Raw genomic sequence first — 21385 nt, 5'->3', positions numbered from 1 at the left:
ATATATATATATATATATATATAAAAAGAGGGGGATGGACTAGATGGAACTCTGTGTGACCTATGACCTCTCCTTCATCTATTAATGAGAGGGTTAGATTAGATGATCAGTAAGGTACCTTCTAGATCAACATGTAGGATACCATGAAGTATGAAGTCTGATTTTTCCGCATCCAGGTAAAACTCAAATTTAACCTTGGAACAATACTAGATAGAATCACAGGAACTACTAAGATATGATATGTGCTAAGGGAAAAAATGTGGACTTGTAAAACAGATCATGATCAGTGCTGAGAGCTTGAGACTACAGCACCTCATCTTTTTGAAAGACAACTTGACAGCATTAATTCACATAAGTACCTTTTCCCTAAGAAACACTTAGGTAGCAATTATCATAGACTTTCCCCCCTACTAAGTTAGATTTTGAATATGTAAATGACTTTTCATTATAATTCCAGACTAAATCAGTATATCAACACTAATCTATTTCTTGCAGAGAATCAAAAACAAAGAGGAACACAATGGCAAAATTAAGACACATATGAAAAAGGAAGGCCAAAATCAGATCATCAAAAGATAGAAAAATACAAGTGCAGTATCTCATGGGGTCTAATATTTATTTCAAACACAATCACCTGGAAAGTAATTTTTCACATAACAATGGGACCCTAGAAATTACATATGATTGACAAAATCCACAGTAATACTTTGGCATTTATCAGTGCCAACCCATTTGAATTTCAAGTGGCCCTCATCTTCTCAAAGCAGAGGGATTGTCCTGACCCTCAGAATACTGACTTTCAAGAATACTGATTAAAGAAAGTAGAAATGGTATAGATTTAATTTAAGAATTTAATTTCCTAATTTCCTTTGAAATCCTTACTAGTTTTGGCAAAACCAATCTGTTTCTTCTTGGATCTAGGAATATGGGCCAGTACTTATTTTATGACTTGTAAATTAAAAAAATGCTTACCTCTCAGAGAATCTGTGGAATCATTAATATAAATTGATAGATCAGGTGAGGAGACACATGACACTGCATGCTGAGCTCCCTCTTCTCCCTTCCTCTTATGCTCACATCCTTACATATCCTATTTTCTTCTTTTATTATCTGATAAAGAGGAGACTTCTCTTTCCCCAAACCAGCCCTTCTTCATTGGTTCTTTTTTTTTTTTTTTTTTTTTTTTTTTTTTTTTGGCAATGGGGGTTAAGTGACTTGCCCATGGTCACACAGCTAGTAAGTGTCAAGTGTCTGAGGCCGGATTTGAACTCAGGTACTCCTGAATCCAGGGCCGGTGCTTTAACCACTGCGCCATCTAGCTGCCCCCCCTTCATTGGTTCTTTATCCCATCCCAACGCATCCCATCCCATGGCATTTTCTCAGATAGATTTCTAATATCAATCCTTCTCTCTCTGAAATCTTCAGTTTAACTGTATCTGTAGTTTTCTTCTCTGCTGTCTACAAATACACCTAAGTTTGCCCACCTTTTAAAAACATTCACTACATCTTACAATTCCCACTAGATATTATCCTGTATTTCTCCTCCCCCTCTCAGCGACATTCTTTGAAAAAGCCAACTATAGACTCAGTGCTTCCGCTTCTCCTCTCACTGCTAAATTCTCAGCAATCTTACTTCCTACCTCATTATTCGACTGAAACTGCTCTCTCCAAACTTGCCAGTGATCTCTAAACTGCCACATGGCCTTTTCAATCTTCAGTCTTCTTGATCTCCCTGCAGAATCTGCCACACTGACCACCTTCATTTCTTCCTGGAAACTCTTGGTTTTTGTAACATTGCTCTCTCTTGGTTCTCTTCCAATCTGCCCAACTCCTCTCATATTTTATTGGATCTTAAACATGTCACATCCTGTAACGGTAAGTACACCCCAAAGCTCTGTTCTGGGTCCTCTTCTCTTTTATGAGTATATTCTTTCACTCAGTATTCTTATTAGCTCCCATGGATTCAATTATCTCTAGGCAGATGACTATATTTCCAGCCCTAGCTTCTCTCCAAAATTTCAGCCCCACATTGACAACTCCAGGTCAGGTGCATTTTGAACTAGATATCCTATAGGAATCTAAATTTTGCCCTATCAAGAACAGAATTCATCTTTCTTTTCATGTGTTCAATCTCAGTATCCTCTATGGCTCCTCACTTTTGTCCCTTCCCCCCTCCCCCTACATATTGCATCAGTGGTCAAATGTTCTCATTCTCATCTTCCCTATATTTTTCCATAGAGGTCTCCTTTTATCCACTCACAGAGCTGCCACCTTAAATCAGCCTCTTATCACCTCTCACCTAGACTATTGCTGTAGCCTTCTAATTGGTCCCTCTGCCTCAAATCTCTTCTCACTGCAATCCATTCTCTGCACAGCTGCCAAAGTAATTTCTCTAAAGCAGAAGACTGATCATGCCACCACCCCAGTTAAACCCCAGCGGCATCGGATAACATAAGGATCAAATATAAATTCCCATGCTTGGCACTTTAAGCTTTTCCCAACATGGCCTCTTCGTTCTATTTTTCTAGTCTGCTTACACGGTGCTCCCCTCTAGTACCGTATGACCTGTGCACAGAGGGGTACTTGATGCTCCTCACCCAAAATTCTCCATCTTCCATCTGTGATTTTGTATTGGCTGCTCCCATACTTGGAATAATATTCCTACTCACCTCCACCTCTTGGAATTCCTGGTTTCCTTCAACACTCAGTTCAAGTGCCACCTTCTGTAGGAGCTGCTTCCTTGTCCACCAAGATCTGGAGCCTTTCCCTAGAAGGTTTATCTTGTATCTCCTTTGTATATATCATGTGTATACATATTGAAGGATGGGGTCAATTGACAATCAAATCATCCCAACTCACTTAAAATACTTTAATGAGATGAGAACAAGTCACAATCAATCATAGGCTTTGGACTAACTGCTAACAGCAATTGGAACTGGAATGTTTGAACAGGAAGTGTTTGGATAGGCTGAGGAAGCCTTGTCATACCTTAGGGGTTATCTGTAAATTACCAGAGTCATTCCAGATATTAGAGCAAAGGAGACATTCCATTTAAACCCCTAGAGAAAAAACCACCTTAGAGGGGGAAAAGAGGCTTGACTTCAACCTTGTAGAAGTTTCCTTTCATCCATGTCACTCTCCTGCCTTACCTTGGCTAACGGTGGATATTGGGATTTCCTTCCCATCAGTGTCCTAACAACATCCTTAGCAAACTCTGTATTGAGACTGGGCATAAATGTATGGCTTCCCTAGAAGCCCAGAAAAGAAACTACATCATGTCTAAGGGGCATTTCTTGAGCTTGTCCCAGAAGAGAGAAAAGGACTTTTAGGAACCAGGACCTATGAGTTATCCCTTTGCAAGCTTTTGCCCACTTTCCTCTAGGCTCTATGTGTACTTGTAGGAGAGAATGTCAGAGTTTTGGAGGGATATTTCATAACAACTGTTCTTACTCTATTATCTTAGTAAAAACACTTCTTTAAATATTGGTTGAGTCTGACTGACTAAATAATCATCAATCTATAATCATGAGAAGAATGCAACAAAATCGGGATTGTAGTTGATATGGTTAGAAAATACACTACCAACCCCTCAGAAGTATTCCTACAGTCCGAAATGATGGTTCATGATGGCCTTACAGAGCTACATACATACATACACACACACACACACACACACACACACACACACGTATAATGTCCTCACTTAGAATGTAGATCCTTGAGGGTAGGGATTACTTTGCTTTTTTTCTGTTTGTTTTTGTATCTGTAGAACTTAGTACAGTATTTGCCACATTTTTGTTGTTGTTCAGTTGTTTTTCAGTCATGTCTGACTCTTCATGAACTTATTTGGGGTTTTCTCTGCAAAGATACTGAGTAGTTTGCCATTTCCTTCTCCAGCTCATTTTACAGATGCAGAAACCAAGGCAAACAGGGTTATATGACTTGTCCAGGGTCACACAGCTAATATCTGAAACCAAATTTCAACTCAGAAAGAGGAGTCTTTCTGACATTCAACCCACTGTGCCACTTAGCTGCCCTACCTGGCACACAGTAAGTGCTTCTTGATTAATTTTAATTGATGTTGGGGCAGCTAGGTGGCGCAGTGGATAGAGCACCGGCTCTGGAGTCAGGAGTATCTGAGTTCAAATCCGGCCTCAGACACTTAACACTTACTAGCTGTGTGACCCTGGGCAAGTCACTTAACCCCCATTGCCTCACTTAAAAAAAAAATTTAATTGATGTCAAAAGTGAAATAGTGGGTTTCTCCTCATTAGAGAACTTCAAACAAAGTCAAGGTATCCGTTTCAACATTTTATGATGCCACAATATTGGGCACATAGTTGATAATCAGTAAGTGGAATGGCATGGTAAAGTTGAGTTGGTCCTGGAAAGTTAGAAGTAATATAGCATAGTGGATACCAGATGAAGCTTGGGCAGCTAAGGAAAAATCTAACACTAATCACTGGATACAGACAAGCCCTTATAATAAATTATTCTAGTTCTTGTCGTCGTTGTTGTTCATCCTTCATTCTTGAAGAGGACCAATGACATCATGAGGGTGATGTTCTGACTTCTCATTCTAGCCATTTTCTGGGGCTCTCCCATAGGTTCTCTTCAAATATTTCACTGGAAACAGAATAGGTTCTTTCTCCAAGGACCTTCCGCCCAAATATTGATTGTTCCCACCAGCCAGAATGCATTGTGGACGCATAAAAGAGATTCTCAATAACAGTTGGAACCTTGGGACTACCAAGAACCTTCATGTGTCAGAGTCAGCAATTCCTAGTGCTCAGATCTGAAAAACACCTGGTCTGATTCTGTCAGATTGCCTCTCCACAGGGAGACACTTCAGTTGTCCTAGCAGCCTCCAATATAGTATAGATCCCTCTCCTGTTGGTCCTCCCCAAATCCCTTTTTCTGTTGATAAGAACAGTTTCCTCTAGTCATCCAAGAGTTTTCTGGATCTGTCTCTTGCCCCTATCCAACACACTCTACCTTTGTGTACACAGCACATATCCCCAGTAGAAAGCTAATCATTGTGTCTTTCTACTCTTTCACACTTAACAGTGAATAAATTGTCAAATCCTGTCAATTCTACCTCTGCCTCTCTTAGAGCTATCCCTTTCTCATCATTCAGACTGCCAACATAATCTTCCTAATGTATGGAACTGGCCACATCATCTCCCTGCTTAAAAAAATCAATCAGTAGCTTCCTATAAACTATGTTGTTGTTGTTCAGTTATTTTAGTGATGTCCAACTCTCCATAACCCCATTTGGAGTTTCCTTCTCCAGCTCATTTTACAGATGAAGACACTGAGGCAAACAGGGTTAAGTGACTTGCCTAAGAAACACAGCTAATAAGTGTCTGAGGCCAGATTGGAACTCAGGAAGATGAATCTTCCTGACTCCAAGTCCAGTGCTCTATTCACTGTGCCACCCTTCTGCCCCTATAGACTATGAAATAAAATACAAATACTTTTGTCTGGACTTTAAGGTCCTCCATAATTGGATACTGATCTATTTTTCTAATCATCTTTCACAGTAATATCTCACTCTGCATTCTAAGCAAACTAGAATAGCTGTTCCCTGGTCAATCCATGTCCTTTTCCACTTGTGTCTTCACGTACCCTTTCCTCCTGTGCCTCCCATGGACTCCCTTCACCTTTCGAAGGCTTCCAAGGCCCAGCTTAGGTGCTGTTTCCTCTATGAAGCCTTGCATGAAACCCCTCCCCTCAATCTTCACATTCAAAGGGATATTACACTTTGTGTGAATATCTTCTTTGACCCAGTACATTCTCCCTTGTATTATACTCAGCTAGGCGGCACAATGAATAGAGTGTTGTACCTAGGGTCAGGAAGACTCATCTTCCTGAATTCAAATCTAACCTCAGGCACTTACTGGCTGTGTGACCCTGGGCAAGTCACTTTACCCTGCTTGCCTCAGTTTTGTTATCTGTAAAATGAGCTGGAGAAGAAAATGGCAAACCATTCCAGTATCTTTGCCAAGAAAATCTCAAATAGGGTCACAAAGAATCAGACACAACTGAAAATGACCGAACAACAACATAGTCATACCATATACCTCCTAGTAGAATGCAAATTACTTATGATGATGACAATGATAATAATGATAACTAACATTTATATGGCACTTTAAGGTTTGCAAAGCATTTTACACAAAATGTTCATTTGATTCTCACAATAACCCTGGAATGTCTGTGCTGTTACTATTCCCATTTCACAGATGAGGAACCTGGAGCTCAGAGAGTTTATGTGACTTGTTGATGGCCATAGAGCTAGTAAATGTGTGATAAAGGATTCAAACTCATATCTTTCTGTCCCTAAGTCTGACATTCTATCCACCATGTTGTGTTGTTTCTTTGAGAAAATGAGCTGTGTAACTTTTCCATCTATCCCATCCAGGACCATACATATAGCAGGGATGGTATCAGGCCTGTCTTAATTGAATTGATTTTACTACTTCCGTCATCAATTCTTCAAAGCAAATGGTCAATTGTAAAACAATTTCTTTGTCTTCCCACAAAGTCTAAGTGAAAAGATAGAATTTTGAGTGGGAAGAAACCTTAGAGGTTACCTAGTTCAGCCCTCTTTATTTTACAGATTAGGAAAGAGAGCCACAAATATGTTCAATGATTTATCAAGGATTGCATAAGTAATAAGTCCCTAGTTTTGATCCCAGATGCTCTGATTCCAAATTCAGTCATTCTTCCATTACCCCCCAATGCCTGAAGGTGTCTCATTAAGGAGGCAGTGTGTCATGGTAGGCAGATGTAGACTTGAAATCAGATGACGTGACTCAGGTACCTAGTAACTGTGTAACTTAACCTCTTCATCTATAAAATAGAGATAATGACGGCAATAAAGCAACTAGGTGGCTCAATGGATAGTGTCGGGCCTGGGCTCAGGAAGACTCATTTTCCTGAGTTCAAGTCTGACTTCAGACACTTACTGGCTGTGTGACCCTAGGCAAGTCATTTAACCTTGTTTACTTCAGTTTCCTCATCTGTAAAATGAATTGGAAAAGGAAATGGCAAATCATTCTAGAATCTTTGCCAAGAAAACCCCAAATGGGGTCATGAAATTAAATACAATTGAAAAACAAAACAAGTGAAAAACAAATATGACTGCAATACATATGTCATAGGATTGTTGTGAGAGAAGCACTTTGCAAAATTTAAAATACTATATGAATGTGTTATCATTATCATCAATAGAACCTTTTCCGACCATGTTATAAAAAAAACCCAATGATACTATCTTCCAGAATTCATTTCCACACACTTCATCCAAAAAGGATGTTTTCCGTGTTTATTTTAGCCTTCTTTCCCAATGATCCCTCTGGTTTGTTTTTGTTTTTGTTTTTGTATTTTCAGGGAGTCATTTGCCTGAAGCCTACACAGATGCTCAACGTCTTTTGGCTGTTTCCATTTCTAAATATTTCCCAACTTTTGAGATCTATCCCTATGAAGAGTTAGGAAAAGTACAATGATCACCCATGTGAAGTACATTAGTCTGGGCATCGGGGTCCCATCAATGCCTTGGGAGAGAGGCAGCTTACCAACTGGTACTCAAATGCCCTGAAAGCACAAAATTGCATTACATGGGTGAATGCCTTAGTCCCAGCAAGTATTTTACCCACTCTGGCTGATCACAAGATCAGGCTCAGACTTAACTATGATCCATTTTTCAATATTAGCAAGAAACCACAGGTTTAATTATCCAACACCACCAAAGAGAATCTAACATTCAGGTAGATGGCTAAGATCTTCTTCTTTTTGAGGTAAGAAGGAGAGGCATGAAGGGAAGAATACCTTAAGAGACGCACAATTCTATGGCTCCATGCTCTGTTATCCACTGTATCCCTGACTTCCTGATTTCACACTAATAGACAACTTACCCAACTTTTTATTTTTTATCAGTCAGTTGGCACACAACAAGAATTTTCAAATTGTGTTCTACACAAAAGCTAGTAATCTCTTGGGGCTCCCTGTGTTTTATGGAGGTAAATTATGTTATATTTTAGAGTTTCTTTGGGGATTACTATTTTTTCCAAATTTTAAATTTATATAAGGATGTGACTCCTGAATCTAGCTGCTTTTTTCTTCATCTGTCTTTAAGTTTGCCCTTATCTTTACCCTGAAGGAGGACATTTGTTCTCAATCAGAGAAAGAACTGGAAAGTGAACTATATAAGTGCTGACACTTATAGGTGGAAAATTGATTACACTCCTATTAACTTGACCCAGATATAAAGAACATCATTAAAAGAAGAGGGGAAGTTTACAACAACCACTATCCTCACTCACATAAAACAAATATTTACTTATTTTATTATTATCATCAGCATTTCACATCAATATTCTTTAGATCTACAATTTCCGCCAAGAATTGAAAACTCACATTCTTTATTTTATTATTATATCACCAACTGAAAGGATCCTAAGTCAGAACAGTGAAAAAATAATTTCTTGAAAATGACAAATAAAATCACTTCATACACTGGCTCCAATATAAAAAAAAAAACCTTTATCAACTAAGGACAGTAATTTTATAATAAAATCTGAAAGACTGAAGAGAAACCTTGAGAACGTGACTAAAATCCACATTAACAATTTTTTATTCCCTGACACCAAAAAAATGCCAGTGACAACTTCTGGATTATAATTGCATTAGTTTTTCATTACATTTCAATATAGCCATATAATGTATACTAAAGTCATTATTTTCATTCACTGTGGGGAACACATTTACTGATTTTGTTTTTATTTAGCTAACCTACACAATGCATATAATTTGTAGTTTTTTTGATGTTTCAGGGCCAGAAGGCATGTTTGCACTTGAATAGTTTATATTTTCCAGATGATGTCAGAAGTTTTATGAATGATGACACCACCTTTTTTTTGGTATATGGTATCTGTCTCCAAGGAGCTCATGGGCGTTTTTCTTTTTGGGGGTTATTCCAAATGAGGCATGAGGGAGAAGGTTTTATAATCCTCATATGTTGAAAATTTTATTGGAAAGTTAGTTGCTAAAGCATAACTAGTTATGTAAAAACTTTCCACCAAATGTTTCTGAATTTATATATTTCAACTAAAGTGTGAAGCAGCAGAGAAAACTTTATTCTTGACTTTGCCCAATAGTAGGCATTGAAAATGTTTCTCTGAAATGCCTTTTGTCTGTTGACCAGGAAGGATAATGAGGGAATTGAAACCATGCATATGGGGAATTTTTGAAAGAACTCTGGGCATTTTTTCTCAGAGAAGAGAAGGTGGGAGGGAGGGTGCATAATAGATGTCTTCATATTTCGAATGGCTATCATGTGAAAAAAATTCTTGGTCTTATTCTATGCAACTCCCATAGGAAGAACTGTGATGAATGGCCAGAAGTTACAAGGTCACAGATTTCAGCTCAATATAAAGAATAATTTCCAAACAACTAGAAATGATTTTTTAATGGAATGGACTTTTTTTATCAATAAATTAATTGATAAGCATTTATGAAGTGCTAGAGAAGTAAATGACAAACCACTGGAGTATCCTTGCCTAGAAAACCCCAAAGGGAGTCACAAAGAGTCAGACAACTGAAAAATCATTGAATAACATTTATGAAGCATCTGTATGCATCATGCATTATGCTTGTTGCTGAAAATACTAATACAGAGAATAAAATAATCCTTGCTCTCAAAAAGTTTATATTTGACATTCACTGCATCTGCATGAGGTAGTGAGTTCCCTGTCATTCTCAAAACCAATGTGTTCAAACCAGAAACCAATTGTTGCAGATATAATAGAGGGATTCATATTTCAGACTGGTAATTAGATCGATGCCCTCTGAACTTTATATCAAGTATAAGATTATATGATTCTACTTTTTAAATGGATATTAAAAATGTAATTCCAAGCTATTGCTTAAATTGTACAGTAGTGAAAAATGTACATTAATCCCACTATCTACCCTATATCCCCAAAGCTATAGGGGAAGCTATAAGAATACACAGTCATTCCTTCTATATGTTATAGGATGGCACTTGGGGAACACAGGTTCTAAACCCTTAGTGAACCCCTGTCTGCTAAGATAGAGGGGAACAAAATAGGATGCCCCAGTTCCAAGTATAGTTCCATACTGTACTCAAAATCATAGAAATTGAGAACGAGGTTCTCCTGGATATTCTGACTCATCTTTGCTCACATATTGGGACTGGGGGGTCCCCCAATATATAACTGTGCATGGTAAAGGTCTACATCTTCCTCCTGAATCATGAAGTTGTTTCCACTGATATTGAAGACTCAAGGTTTAAATGGGCATCAATTACAGGTACAACCCTTAGGGGCTGACAAACTAATACTAAAATCACTTCCAATTACTCCCAGTACTATCTTCTGTCTTAAAAGGACCCCACCCTTTCTGTACTCCTAATAGCCTTAGAACCCACTTTTGGGAAATCCTTACTTGGGTCACATACTTTGTTTCATTTTCCTTAGTACATTTCCCATCCTTTTTTCTCTTTTTAATGTACATTAGTTACTATGGAAACAAGGATACTACTGACATGAGCAGAACTGAATAATCCTCTGTTTTTCAGCCTAAAAAAATCAATTCTTTTCAGAGTAGAAACACGTGGTCAATCAAGGACATTCATATCATGGTTTAGGAAATACAGCAGTGGGTGTGTTAACATCTTCAGTGACCACATGTTTATCCACGTAGCATTTATCAAAAAACCCATTCATTTATTTACCCCCTTTGAGCTTACAGTCTGCATTACAATTTTCTTCAGTTTCCTGGATATGTTTGCCCTTTTGACCTGATATGCAAATAGTATTACATTTTTTTCTCTCTACATGCCTGTTGGGGAGAAATTGTGCCTTGACCTCTTAAGTCCTTTCAAAACATCCATTATGTCTCCTTATTTTAGTAGGAATATGTAGGAAAGAGCTACGCTAGGTGGTGAAAATTTAAAACTTATTAATACGGGTTTTGTTTAGAAGAATTTGTCCTTTTGTCTTTGTTCATTTTTTAACATCCTAATGCATAAACAAGAATATGATACTCAACATTACAAAGCTATAAGAGCACTGAATGGGGATTCATTAAATTTGTTTCAGGGCAAGTCATATCATCTGAGCCTCAGTTTTCTCAATTATAACAAGAAAATTCTACCTCCCCTATGTATCTCCCTCAAATTTTCCTTCATTATTTAGCTCTGCTATCTCTTCTACCCCAGTCCTTCCTCATTTTATATCATACTTATCTATTTTCATGCTACCTTTCACTAACAGAATAGAGCTCCCTGAGGGCAGAAACTAGATCGTTTTGTTATCTTTGAATCCCCAACTTTAAGTATATTACTTTGAAATTTGTAGGCCCTTAATAAATGTTGAAAGAACATCTATCCCTATCAGGCTATTGTGAAGATGAAATGGGTTAGCATGTAAGAGAGTATTTTGAAAATTATAAAATGTTTTACAAATGGAAAGTGTTATCATAACTATTTTGAGTTGTCTTATATGGGACTTAGGAACTAACCCTCGATTTTTTGGGGGGGGAAATAACTTTTTTAAATAATGCCCAACATGTAAGCATTGTGCCAGGCAAGAGGCAACATGGTGAAGTTAAAAGCTTGCCTTGGAGTGAAGAAGAGTTGGACTTCTGACTCATATAGGCAAGCACATGGGCACATTTCACACTTAATTTCACAGTGCTCTAGTCAACTCCCATAGATTATAAATTGTATAGAAGGAACCAAACCACAGCAGCAGAAGGACTTTCTTCTTCAGAGAGTTACCTGTACTAATGAACACACAGGCCAGGTCTGGTCCTTTTCCCCTGTCAGTAAGAGAGTCTTTGTTCTGAAGGACATTATATTCTGATGGTAGAATACAGTTAACCAATTCTCTTTTTAAAACCCTTCCCAGACCCGCTATTACCAACCAAGAAATGTTTGCCCACTCTTCAAGACCCTGCACTGTACAATCAGGTACAGTGCTGTTTTTAAGGGTATTTCTCCCCCATCTATTTTATGCTCAAGCCAGGCTTATATGAACATGACTTACCTATGTTCTCCTACTTCCATATCTTTGCACATGCTGTACAATGCTTCACACAGGGCCTGGTGTATAGGAGGCACTTAATAAATGCTTATTGATTGTTTGATTGATCATTCACTATTCCCAAAATGCCCTCCTTCTTTCTTTTCCCCTGAGAAATCCCGATCTATCCCTTAAAGCCCAATTTCAATTCTACCTACTTCTGGAATGGTGGCAGACAGTGATACAATAAATGAGTGATTTGGAGTTTAAGGACCTAGGTTCAAATCTTAGATCTGCCATTTATTTATTATCTGTATGACAACCACAAACAAGTCACTTCCTATCTCTGGGTCTCATCTTCTACATCTGTCAAACGAGAAGGGTTATACTAGATGACTTTCAAGCTCTCTTCCATCTTAAAAGAAAACAAAAGCACAGATATCTTTTGTTTCTACATCCTCTATATTTCTCAGTCTATTCCTTTTGTAGGCTAATTCATGCCTGTATAACTCCATTCCTGGATAGAGAAAGTCTTTGTTCTAAACAAAGTATAAGTTTTCCACTCTACCCTTCCAATGCTCCCTAGAGCTAGCGCACGCTCTCTCTCTCTCTCTCTCTCTCTCTCTCTCTCTCTCTCTCTCTCTCTCTCTCTCTCTCTCTCTCTCTTTCTCTCCCTTCTCTTTCTCTCTCTCCCTCTCCTTTCTCTCTCTCCCTTCTCTCTCCCTCTCTCTCCCTCTCCTTTCTCTCTCTCTCTTTCTCTCTCTCTCCTTTCTCTCTCTCCCTCTCTCTTCTTTCTCCTCTCTCTCTGACTCTATCTCTGTCTCTCTCTCTTTGTCTCTGTGTCTCTATCTCTGTCTCTCTATGTCTCTGTCTCTCTCTCTCTGTGTCTCTCCATGTCTCTCTCTCCCCTGCTCTGCCCCTCTCTCTCCTTCTCCTCTCTCCCCTCTCCCCCTTCCTCTCACTCTCTCTCCCTCCTCCTTTCTCCCTCTCCATCTCCTGAGCTAGAGGATGAAGCCAAATGTTTTCATATTGTACTGATCTATGAACGGTGATACACAATTAACTAGAAAAACAGAAATCTACAAATACCATTTCCATTACAAAAATGGCCATCCTTCTGTGAGCTAATAATGTTCCACTCAGATGATTGTAAAAGTTGCTCATACATTTTTTCAACTTTGATTGAGTTATAATTGCAAAATGGATATGGTCACCTTTTGGTTTTGACTACTCACCCCACATACTTTTAGGATAAGAATGGACACAGACAGGTCAATTTTTCTCCCTACTACCCTCTGTCCCCAACGCCCACCCCCCAGAAAGCCAGTCTACCGACCAGCATTTTTAAGCACTACTAAATGACAGGCTCTGGCTCTGAAACGCCCTATGTTTGAATAATATTATCTAGATAATGGGAGCAGCTAGGTGGCACAGCGGATAGAATGCTGGACTTGGAGTCAAGAAGACTCATCCTTCTGAATTCAAATCTGACCTCAGACATTTACTAGCTGTATGACCCTAGTAAAATTACTTAACCCTGTTTGCCTCAATTTCCTCATCTGTATAATGAGCTGGAGAAGGAAATGGCAAACCACTCCAGTATCTTTGCCAAGAAAATCTAAATAATGTCACAAAGTGTCAGACGCGACTAAACAACCACCACAACAAATCTAGATGGGGCAGGATGGGGAGAAAAGAGATAGCGGAGAAACATTTATATATATAAAGAGACTGAAAATATCAGAACACTTCACAGTCAATTTACTCCTATGACTAATTACAAATCACCTTTATACTGAATCATTATAGAAGAAATCTTATAACTGATATTTGTTTTAAAAACTTGAGCCTACATGCTTATTGCATGAGCACTAAAGTAGCAACTATCTCCTCCTCTGATTATCATTTTGCACAGTCAGGCAGCCAATGAGATGACTTGAAGTCTCTTTTTAACCAACTATTTGCCCAAACATAGGGAGTATTATATTGAATAGTCAAAATTTGTTTAAAGTCTTCCAAAACCACTGAATCCTAATGGGATTTCTAATACTTTCCTAGAAATGCCATAACCTACAAGTCACACTCATAGGGATTTTATACTACCAGGGGATTCCATAACATACAAAAAAATGTAGGGTACTAAATAATCGTTGGTTTCAGAATTGATGTTGTTCAGTAGCCACCCCCCCCCAAAAAAAAAAGTATAAGTAAGGTTTTAGTAAGTAAAATATCTGGCACTGTTTTTTTTTAATTTCAGTCTGAAAACGACTCCTTTCTTCACTTACAAAAGTACCATAGATAAAAGTTAATCAACAATGATAGTTGACTATTATATAGAACTTAAAGTCTACAAAGTACTTTATTATTTATCCTTAGAACTCCACGTGCTTATTTCCCATGAGGGAGCTAAAAGCCAGGTCATGTGACTCGCCCAGGGTCACAAAGTTACCTCACATCAGAGGCAGAATTTGGACCCAGGTTTTCTTGATTCCAACCTAAGGGCTTTATTCACTACAACATATGGCTCAACGAACCACTGAAAAGAATCAGAAACATATGGCTCTTGGGGACCTAAAAATGTCATCTGACCAATAGATAGGCTTCACCGAAACATGTATCTATCTAGTATGGGCCATTGATTCCTAAATCATTTTCAGATTATCCAATTCTCTAAGACTGGATCAATCAATTGATAAGCCTTTATTAAACACCTGCTAGCTGCTGCTACTCTGCTTGGTACTGGAGTTACAAAGTAAAAAAACATGAAAAATAGTACCTGCCTTAGGAATGTTTTCATCCCCTACAATCTAGATGGGGGAAACCATGTTTGTGTATATGGATATTCAAAAGTAATATAAGATGATTTTGTGAGGGAAGCCATTCATGTCAGGGGGGTTGGGGTGTAATCAGAAAAGGCCTAATTTGCATTTGTAGAAGATAGAGATTAAACTGAGTCTTGAAGAAAACCAGAGTCTGAAAGGCAGAGGCCAAGAGGAAGGGCATTCTAGGCATGGGGACCAGCAAGTGCAAAGGCATGGAGATAAGAGATTGAGTACTGTGTTTGAGGAGCCCCAAGAAGGACAATTTGACTGCACCATGAAAGGTAGTAATGTATAATGAGTCTGGAAAAGCAGGATGGGGCCAGGTACTGAAGGGCTTCTAAATACCAGAGAGGAATATATATATATATATATATATATATATATATATATATATATATATGTGTGTGTGTGTGTGTGTGTGTGTGTGCATATGCATATGTATATATGTATATATATATATTCAAATCTCAAGGTAAAAAAGAGCCACCTTAGTTTGCTTATAGGGAAATAACACAAATTTGTTCTCTAAGAAAATAATTTTGGCAGCTGTATGGAGTTCTGGTGTAAACAATTGCTCTAAACAATTTCCTCATCAGGAAATTCTATCTTAAATCTACCTTAAATTCCTCTACAGACTCATTTAAAGTTTAGTTTCTCTTGTCCATTCTTCAGTGAATTCAGAGAAAATTTGGTAACTATTTTCCATGTAACAAATTTTACTGGATCAGAGATGCTACTGTTCTTCCTCTTGATCACTATTTCTATCCATCACACTACTGACTCCTGAGTATGAAATCTTGGTGTTATTGACTCTCTTCTCTCTTTCATTAGCTATCTCCTTAATATCTATGGCATCCAACAGTTCCTTCCTTTCTATTCCCACCGCTATCACCCTAGTATAAGTCCCTTGGTACCTGGACTTTTATTATATTTTCATAACAGGTGTTCTTTTCAGCAGCTAGGTGGCACAATGGATAGAGTGCCATGCCCGGAGTCAGGAAGACCTGACTTCAAATGTGGTCTCAGATACTTACTAGCTATGTGACCTTGGGCACATCACTTAACCCTGTTTGCCTCAGTTTCCTTATCTGTAAAATAAGCTGGAGAAGGAAATCGCAAACCATTCCAGTATCTTTGCTAAGAAAACTTCAAATGTGGTTATGAAAAGTCATAAGTCATAAATGACTGTAACAACTGAACAATAAACAGGTCTTCACACCTCTCCTCTCTCCCCTCCTTCTAAGCCATCATTCATGCTGCTGCCTGACCAAAGTTTTGCTTACATACTGGTCATGTTATGTCTCTCTTCAAAACTCATCGGTGGTGCCCCTGTTGCCTACCAAATCAAGGTCAGGCTCCTCTGCCTGGTGTTCATTATGCTTTACAGTCTTGTATTCTGCCTTCTTAGCCTTAACTCATACCACTCCCTTCACACACTTTACATTTCAGCCAAACTGAAGAACTTCTCAGTTGTGTAACTCCCTACTTACTTGTTTCTGTGACTTAGCTTACACTGGTCCTAATTCTGTATCTCACCAAGTACTCAAAATGGTTTGTTATATCTGATTTGTAAAACAGAATTAACTTAAAAATTATATTGGTGAAGATGCTTCTGAGTTTCTCTATGTTTCTAAGCACTTTGTCTTGATGATTCTGGAAGGTTTGGCCTTTTTAAATACATTGAACATGATTTAAGCTTTTTTTTTTTTTTGGTGATTCAAGTACATCATTATAAACATCAAGGAGAAGATATGGAGGTCCATTACTTGTTTGTTCCTACCAATGGTCCATATTATTATGCTTTCTTTTGAGTTCTCACGTCTGCTTTATGTAAGTTTCTTACCCCCCCCCCATTCCCTTACTATCCAGAAACTGGCAACAACTTTTTGGAAAAACAACAACAACAACAACAGATAATTAAGCTTGTCTGAACTACTTCTAAAACAGACATAAAAGGCTTTAGCATCCTCCTTATATATATTCAAGAGCCTAGTTCTTATCTAAGTTCTGCTAGGTAAGGCTACTGGAAAAGAGACTTCTGGATAAGTACATTATAGCTGTAATTCAAATGTACTTTGAATTCCTCATCTATAGTAGTCTATTGCTACGTAAAATGTTAAGAAAAATGTTTCACCATTTCTTCTTGATCCCAGGCATTAGACTTTCTGTTCCTCTATTGGGGTCAGCCTATTTAACAGTTGTTATTAAACTCTCTTCTCAGAATAGCATCAATCCAGCTGTATTAGAACCATGATTTTTCACCATGTGGAATATACCAAGAAACTGAACTTCAAAGGCTCTCATACTCACTTTATACTAAAAACCATAGCCATTATATTAATGTGAGAAGCTTGGGCTAAATTATCTCTAATGTCTCTCACAGCTCTAAAATTCTGCAAATCTAAGTAACAAAAACTTATACAAGGAGAAGTGGTAAAAACAAACATTTATTGCCCTTTCTTATTAGGCAACAAAACATTTCATTTTAATATGAATATTATCAATGAAATTGCCATCACCTCCTCTTATTTCAGCAGCATTCTCAGATTTATCTTCTGCACTCTTTCTCAAAATAGTATCATTACATTAAATATGTCTATACAATGCTTAATTTACCTAATCACACTTCCCCAAAACTTTGGTATTTTATTTAGTTAAAAAATATGGGTTGCTATTTACTTTGCATTTAAAAATATAAATTTCAGAATGGGAGGAATGTTTATGATTCCATATTAAAGTCTGCCAAATCTTTTATTTTTTTACGTAATAAAATGCTTATATTTACCTGGCTACTCTCACAGGATTGTTGTGAGGATCAAATGAGAATGAAAGAATAGATGTGCTTTAAAAAAGTTATAAGTTCTAGTCAAATGTAAGTTGGCATAACTGTCATTGTACAATATGCATACTGGAATTTTTAATTTGTAGGATTTTTGAGCTAGAAGCAAAACTAGAGATCATCCAGTATAAAATCTTCATTTTGTGAATGAGGAAATTCAGGCCTAAGGTGGTTAAGTGACTTTCCCAAGGTCATGCTGCTAGTTAGTGTTAGAACTGGACTAAGAACCTGTGTCTCCTAGGGCTCTTTCACCCACATGCTTTCTTACTGAAAAGTAATCATTTCTCTTTAGGTAACCATCCATTTTAAAAAAATAGATACACAATCACATTGAGTTAAATTGACCACTGAAATTTTGTGCTGCTGATTTAATTGCTGTCCCATGTTTTGCTCCATAGCTACGCACACTGTCTTTATGAATTGCAGAGTGCCTAAAAGAAGCACTCATACATACTCTTCCAGACGTCCCCGAAGGGTTTCAGTTTACCCACCAGGAATCTTAGGCTCTACATCATTTTGGCAGAGTTCAGAGGAAAAAGCACCTCCTAGATTATGCTCCACACACGTGCCTAAAATGACAAGTTTCCGGGTGCTCTTTGCAATTAAAAACACACATACACACGCAACACCACAACAAAGGAAAGCCCAACACTCCTACCACATCACTTATTTGTTTTAGTCCACACCTGTGAAGAGACATAATCCGCACCGGATCCCTTTTCTGGCAACATATCCAGCACTCTTCCGGAGAAGCATCTATCAAAGCCTACGTCTATACCGGACATATGCTCCGGTATACACAAAGAGCTGGCAGCGTTTGGGAGCTCAGCAGCTGTATAGGGTACCACCGCTCTCGCTCAGTGAGTTATCCGGGCTTTTCTATACCCGTCTTTCACCCAGGGGTCAGAAAACAGCCTCTCATTCGATCAACAGAACCTTGGTTGAAAGATGCAGATTGTAGCGAATCCGAGAACGGTACCTGTCTCGTGCTGCTTCTTCCGATCAGTTTAGTGCCAGGCATCTCCTAGGAGATGCACAATTGCACTGTCAGAGAGCTAGCTTCTGCACCGGACTCGCATCCTCCCGTGCTCAGGACTCTGGCAGAGAAGGATGCTCCTGGTCCCATCTGGGTACATCTCCCAAAGCAACGCCTCCCGCCCCATTCTCCATCGCCGCCCCGCAAGATGCCCCTACCTGGTAGCTAGCTGTCAGAAAAGGCACGGCTGCATCTCCTTTCTTTCTCCGCTGTTACATCGCTCCAAGCGCCATGTTCCCAGTCTCCCTGGGTGCACAGTGTGTAACTACTACAGGCTGGGCTGGGGAAAGGGGGGCGGGGGTGGGGAGCGGAGGGGAGGAGAGGGTGGGTAGAGCCAAAGCTTCCTACTTGAGACCCAAACCTACTCTCCCGACTGAGCATGCCCAGTTTAGGCGTTTGGAGCCACGGAGGGGTTTTCTCCCTGCAAAATCCACTTCTCCGCGTTTTAGTTGCAGCTGAGAGGACAGGCTGGAGCTGGCAGAGGAGCCGGCCCCGCGTGGGTGGGTGGGTGGGCGGGGGGAACTGGGGGTGTCTCCACGAGGACCAGACAGAGCCCAGAATGAGCTGGGACCAAAGAGGACAGTGGCAATGGCCTGGAAGAAAGCAGCTCTTTACTGCCTGAACTTACTTTATCTTTGGCCTGGGAGAAGCATGTCTCCCACCCACAAGCCTGGGCATTCAGACAGTTTACAATTTAGCTACACAAGTGAGAATTAAGAGGGGTGTGGAAGGCGGGCAGCAATTTGCAAAAGTCAGTCTAAGGCCACTGTGGGAGGAATTTGGACTTGTCACTCTTGTCCCTGCAAAATAAATACATTGTTGGTGATTAGAAGCCAGTCCTGTGCTCTGCTCTCAGAATGGACAACCTAGTGACTCCAATAAAACCCATCCTCGTGGTGGCCAGTTTTAGGTCTCGGTGCCGACACCACCTGTGCCCATCACACATGAGCATATATGCAACTATTCTTAAAGTTTCCCTTGGGAATAACTGCATTTTCCTTAAAATGAATCTCTCCAGTTACTTCGTTATGGTTATGAATGGTCGTGCTAATAAAACTTGACCGGGATTGGGTTGGGCACCTTTTCCTTTGCAATTTGAAGAAATTTCGATCAGATACAGGTAACGGATAAATTCGGAAGCCTCTTCCCACCGGTCAGCTTGACCACACCCCCTAGATGCTTTCTCACTTCATGCCCCTAGGTTGGGGGGGATGTGTGTGTGGGGGGGGGGGGGGCTGGTCCCTATCTTTTACTACCTTTTCCATAATCTCTTTGCCTGCCTTTTCCTAGCTGTAGCTAAAACCTGGTTCGGAAAGTGAAATATTCAGTGCTTTCAATAATGTGTCTGGGCATGCCCAGTAGGGAAGACTAACAGGTTCTGGGTTTAAGAGTATAAAGCTATTGCATTCAAGGATAGCTGGCTTTTCAGTAGAATTACACCCAAGTTCCAGCTGGCAAAGAGAAACATGGATATTCAAATTCTCTTCCTGCCATCAAAAAAGTAAACTTTCCCAAGGGCCGCCTTCTCAGCACCCCAGACTGATTTCTTCCAGGAATTTTCACAACCCACATTGCACAGAGATGGAAGTTAATATCAGAGTTACTGAGTTTTCCCATTATGGGTAATCCGGATGCACTGCAAGGCCCTTTCTTGCGGATTTAAAAAAAATAATAACTCACGTCTCTTTGAGGCTTACTAGATGGAATTCATTTTCCATCTCAAAGAATGCAAAAGTAGCTGTTCTCTGAAGGGTTTTAAATTTAGTTTGTTTAGTAGGAAGAGATCTTAACTCTATCTAACCCATCTTTCTCTCTCTCTTTTTTTTTAACAACACCAGAGTCTAGAGAAGTTGCCTAGTGTCAAACCAGTAAGCACAAAAAGGATAATAATATAGTCCAAAATCCAATCCTCTTTCTTCTCCAAGTATTTGGTATGTATATCTTGAATAGCCTGCAAAACAAAGATTTGCTTATGCAGTACCCATATCATGCTCAGCATCCTTGCATTGCTAAACAGTTAATTGCAAAGTTGTTATCTTTCACTTGCTCTCTGATTTTTCATTTATTCAAAGAAGTAGTTGTCATGGGGCAGCTAGGTGGAGCAATGGATAAGGCACCAGCCCTGGATTCAGGAGGACCTGAGTTCAAATTCAGCCTCAGACATTTGACAATAGCTGTGTGACCCTGGGCAAGTCACTTAACCCTCATTGCCCACCCCCCAAAAAAGTAGTTGTTGTACAGAAACATAGATACTGGTTAAGTAAAGATTTCCTTCTCTCTCCCTTTTTAAAATACCCCTTTTAATTATAGAGAAGTGCCATGATTCCTTTTCTTTTAAATGAAAGAACAGATAACATTTCTGGAGGCTATCTAGTCTTGTATGACATTTACAAGATGTTAGAACTAGAGGACACCTTAAAAATCATCTTTGCAAATGAAGAAACTGATGCCCAGAAATACTGAGATCAAATTTCCTGAGGTCTTTAAACTACTCAGAAATGGAACCAGGATATCCAATTTGGTGCTATATGGAATTAACTAAAGTGATGAACTTGGAATAAGGAAAACCCGAGTTCAAATCCTACCCCAGACACTATCTATATGACTCTAGGCAAATCAACCAGCCTCAGCTTCTTCA

At 39.1% G+C, this 21385-nt stretch overlaps 1 protein-coding gene across 4 annotated transcripts in view; it reads right to left on the bottom strand.

Annotated features, from left to right (window-relative positions):
• Positions 1-19019, bottom strand: part of PAK5 (p21 (RAC1) activated kinase 5) — a 317031-nt gene extending 298012 nt beyond the window's left edge. Inside the window, exon 1 of one of the 4 annotated variants that reach the window (XM_043986936.1) lies at positions 18906-19019. Coding sequence is in view for 2 of the 4 variants with exons in the window: in XM_043986939.1 (XP_043842874.1) it covers positions 18398-18467 (70 nt within the window). In the remaining 2 variants the exon portion in view is untranslated. Of the gene's footprint in view, positions 1-18397; positions 18588-18690; positions 18842-18905 lie in introns of those variants that run through there. The other 3 variants (XM_043986938.1, XM_043986939.1, XM_043986934.1) reach the window with 3 other exon arrangements.
• Positions 19020-21385: the final 2366 nt, after the last annotated feature.

Source organism: Dromiciops gliroides, chromosome 2 (genome assembly GCF_019393635.1).
Source record: "Dromiciops gliroides isolate mDroGli1 chromosome 2, mDroGli1.pri, whole genome shotgun sequence".
NCBI lineage: Eukaryota > Metazoa > Chordata > Mammalia > Microbiotheria > Microbiotheriidae > Dromiciops > Dromiciops gliroides.
This window is presented reverse-complemented; position numbering and strand designations above follow the sequence as displayed.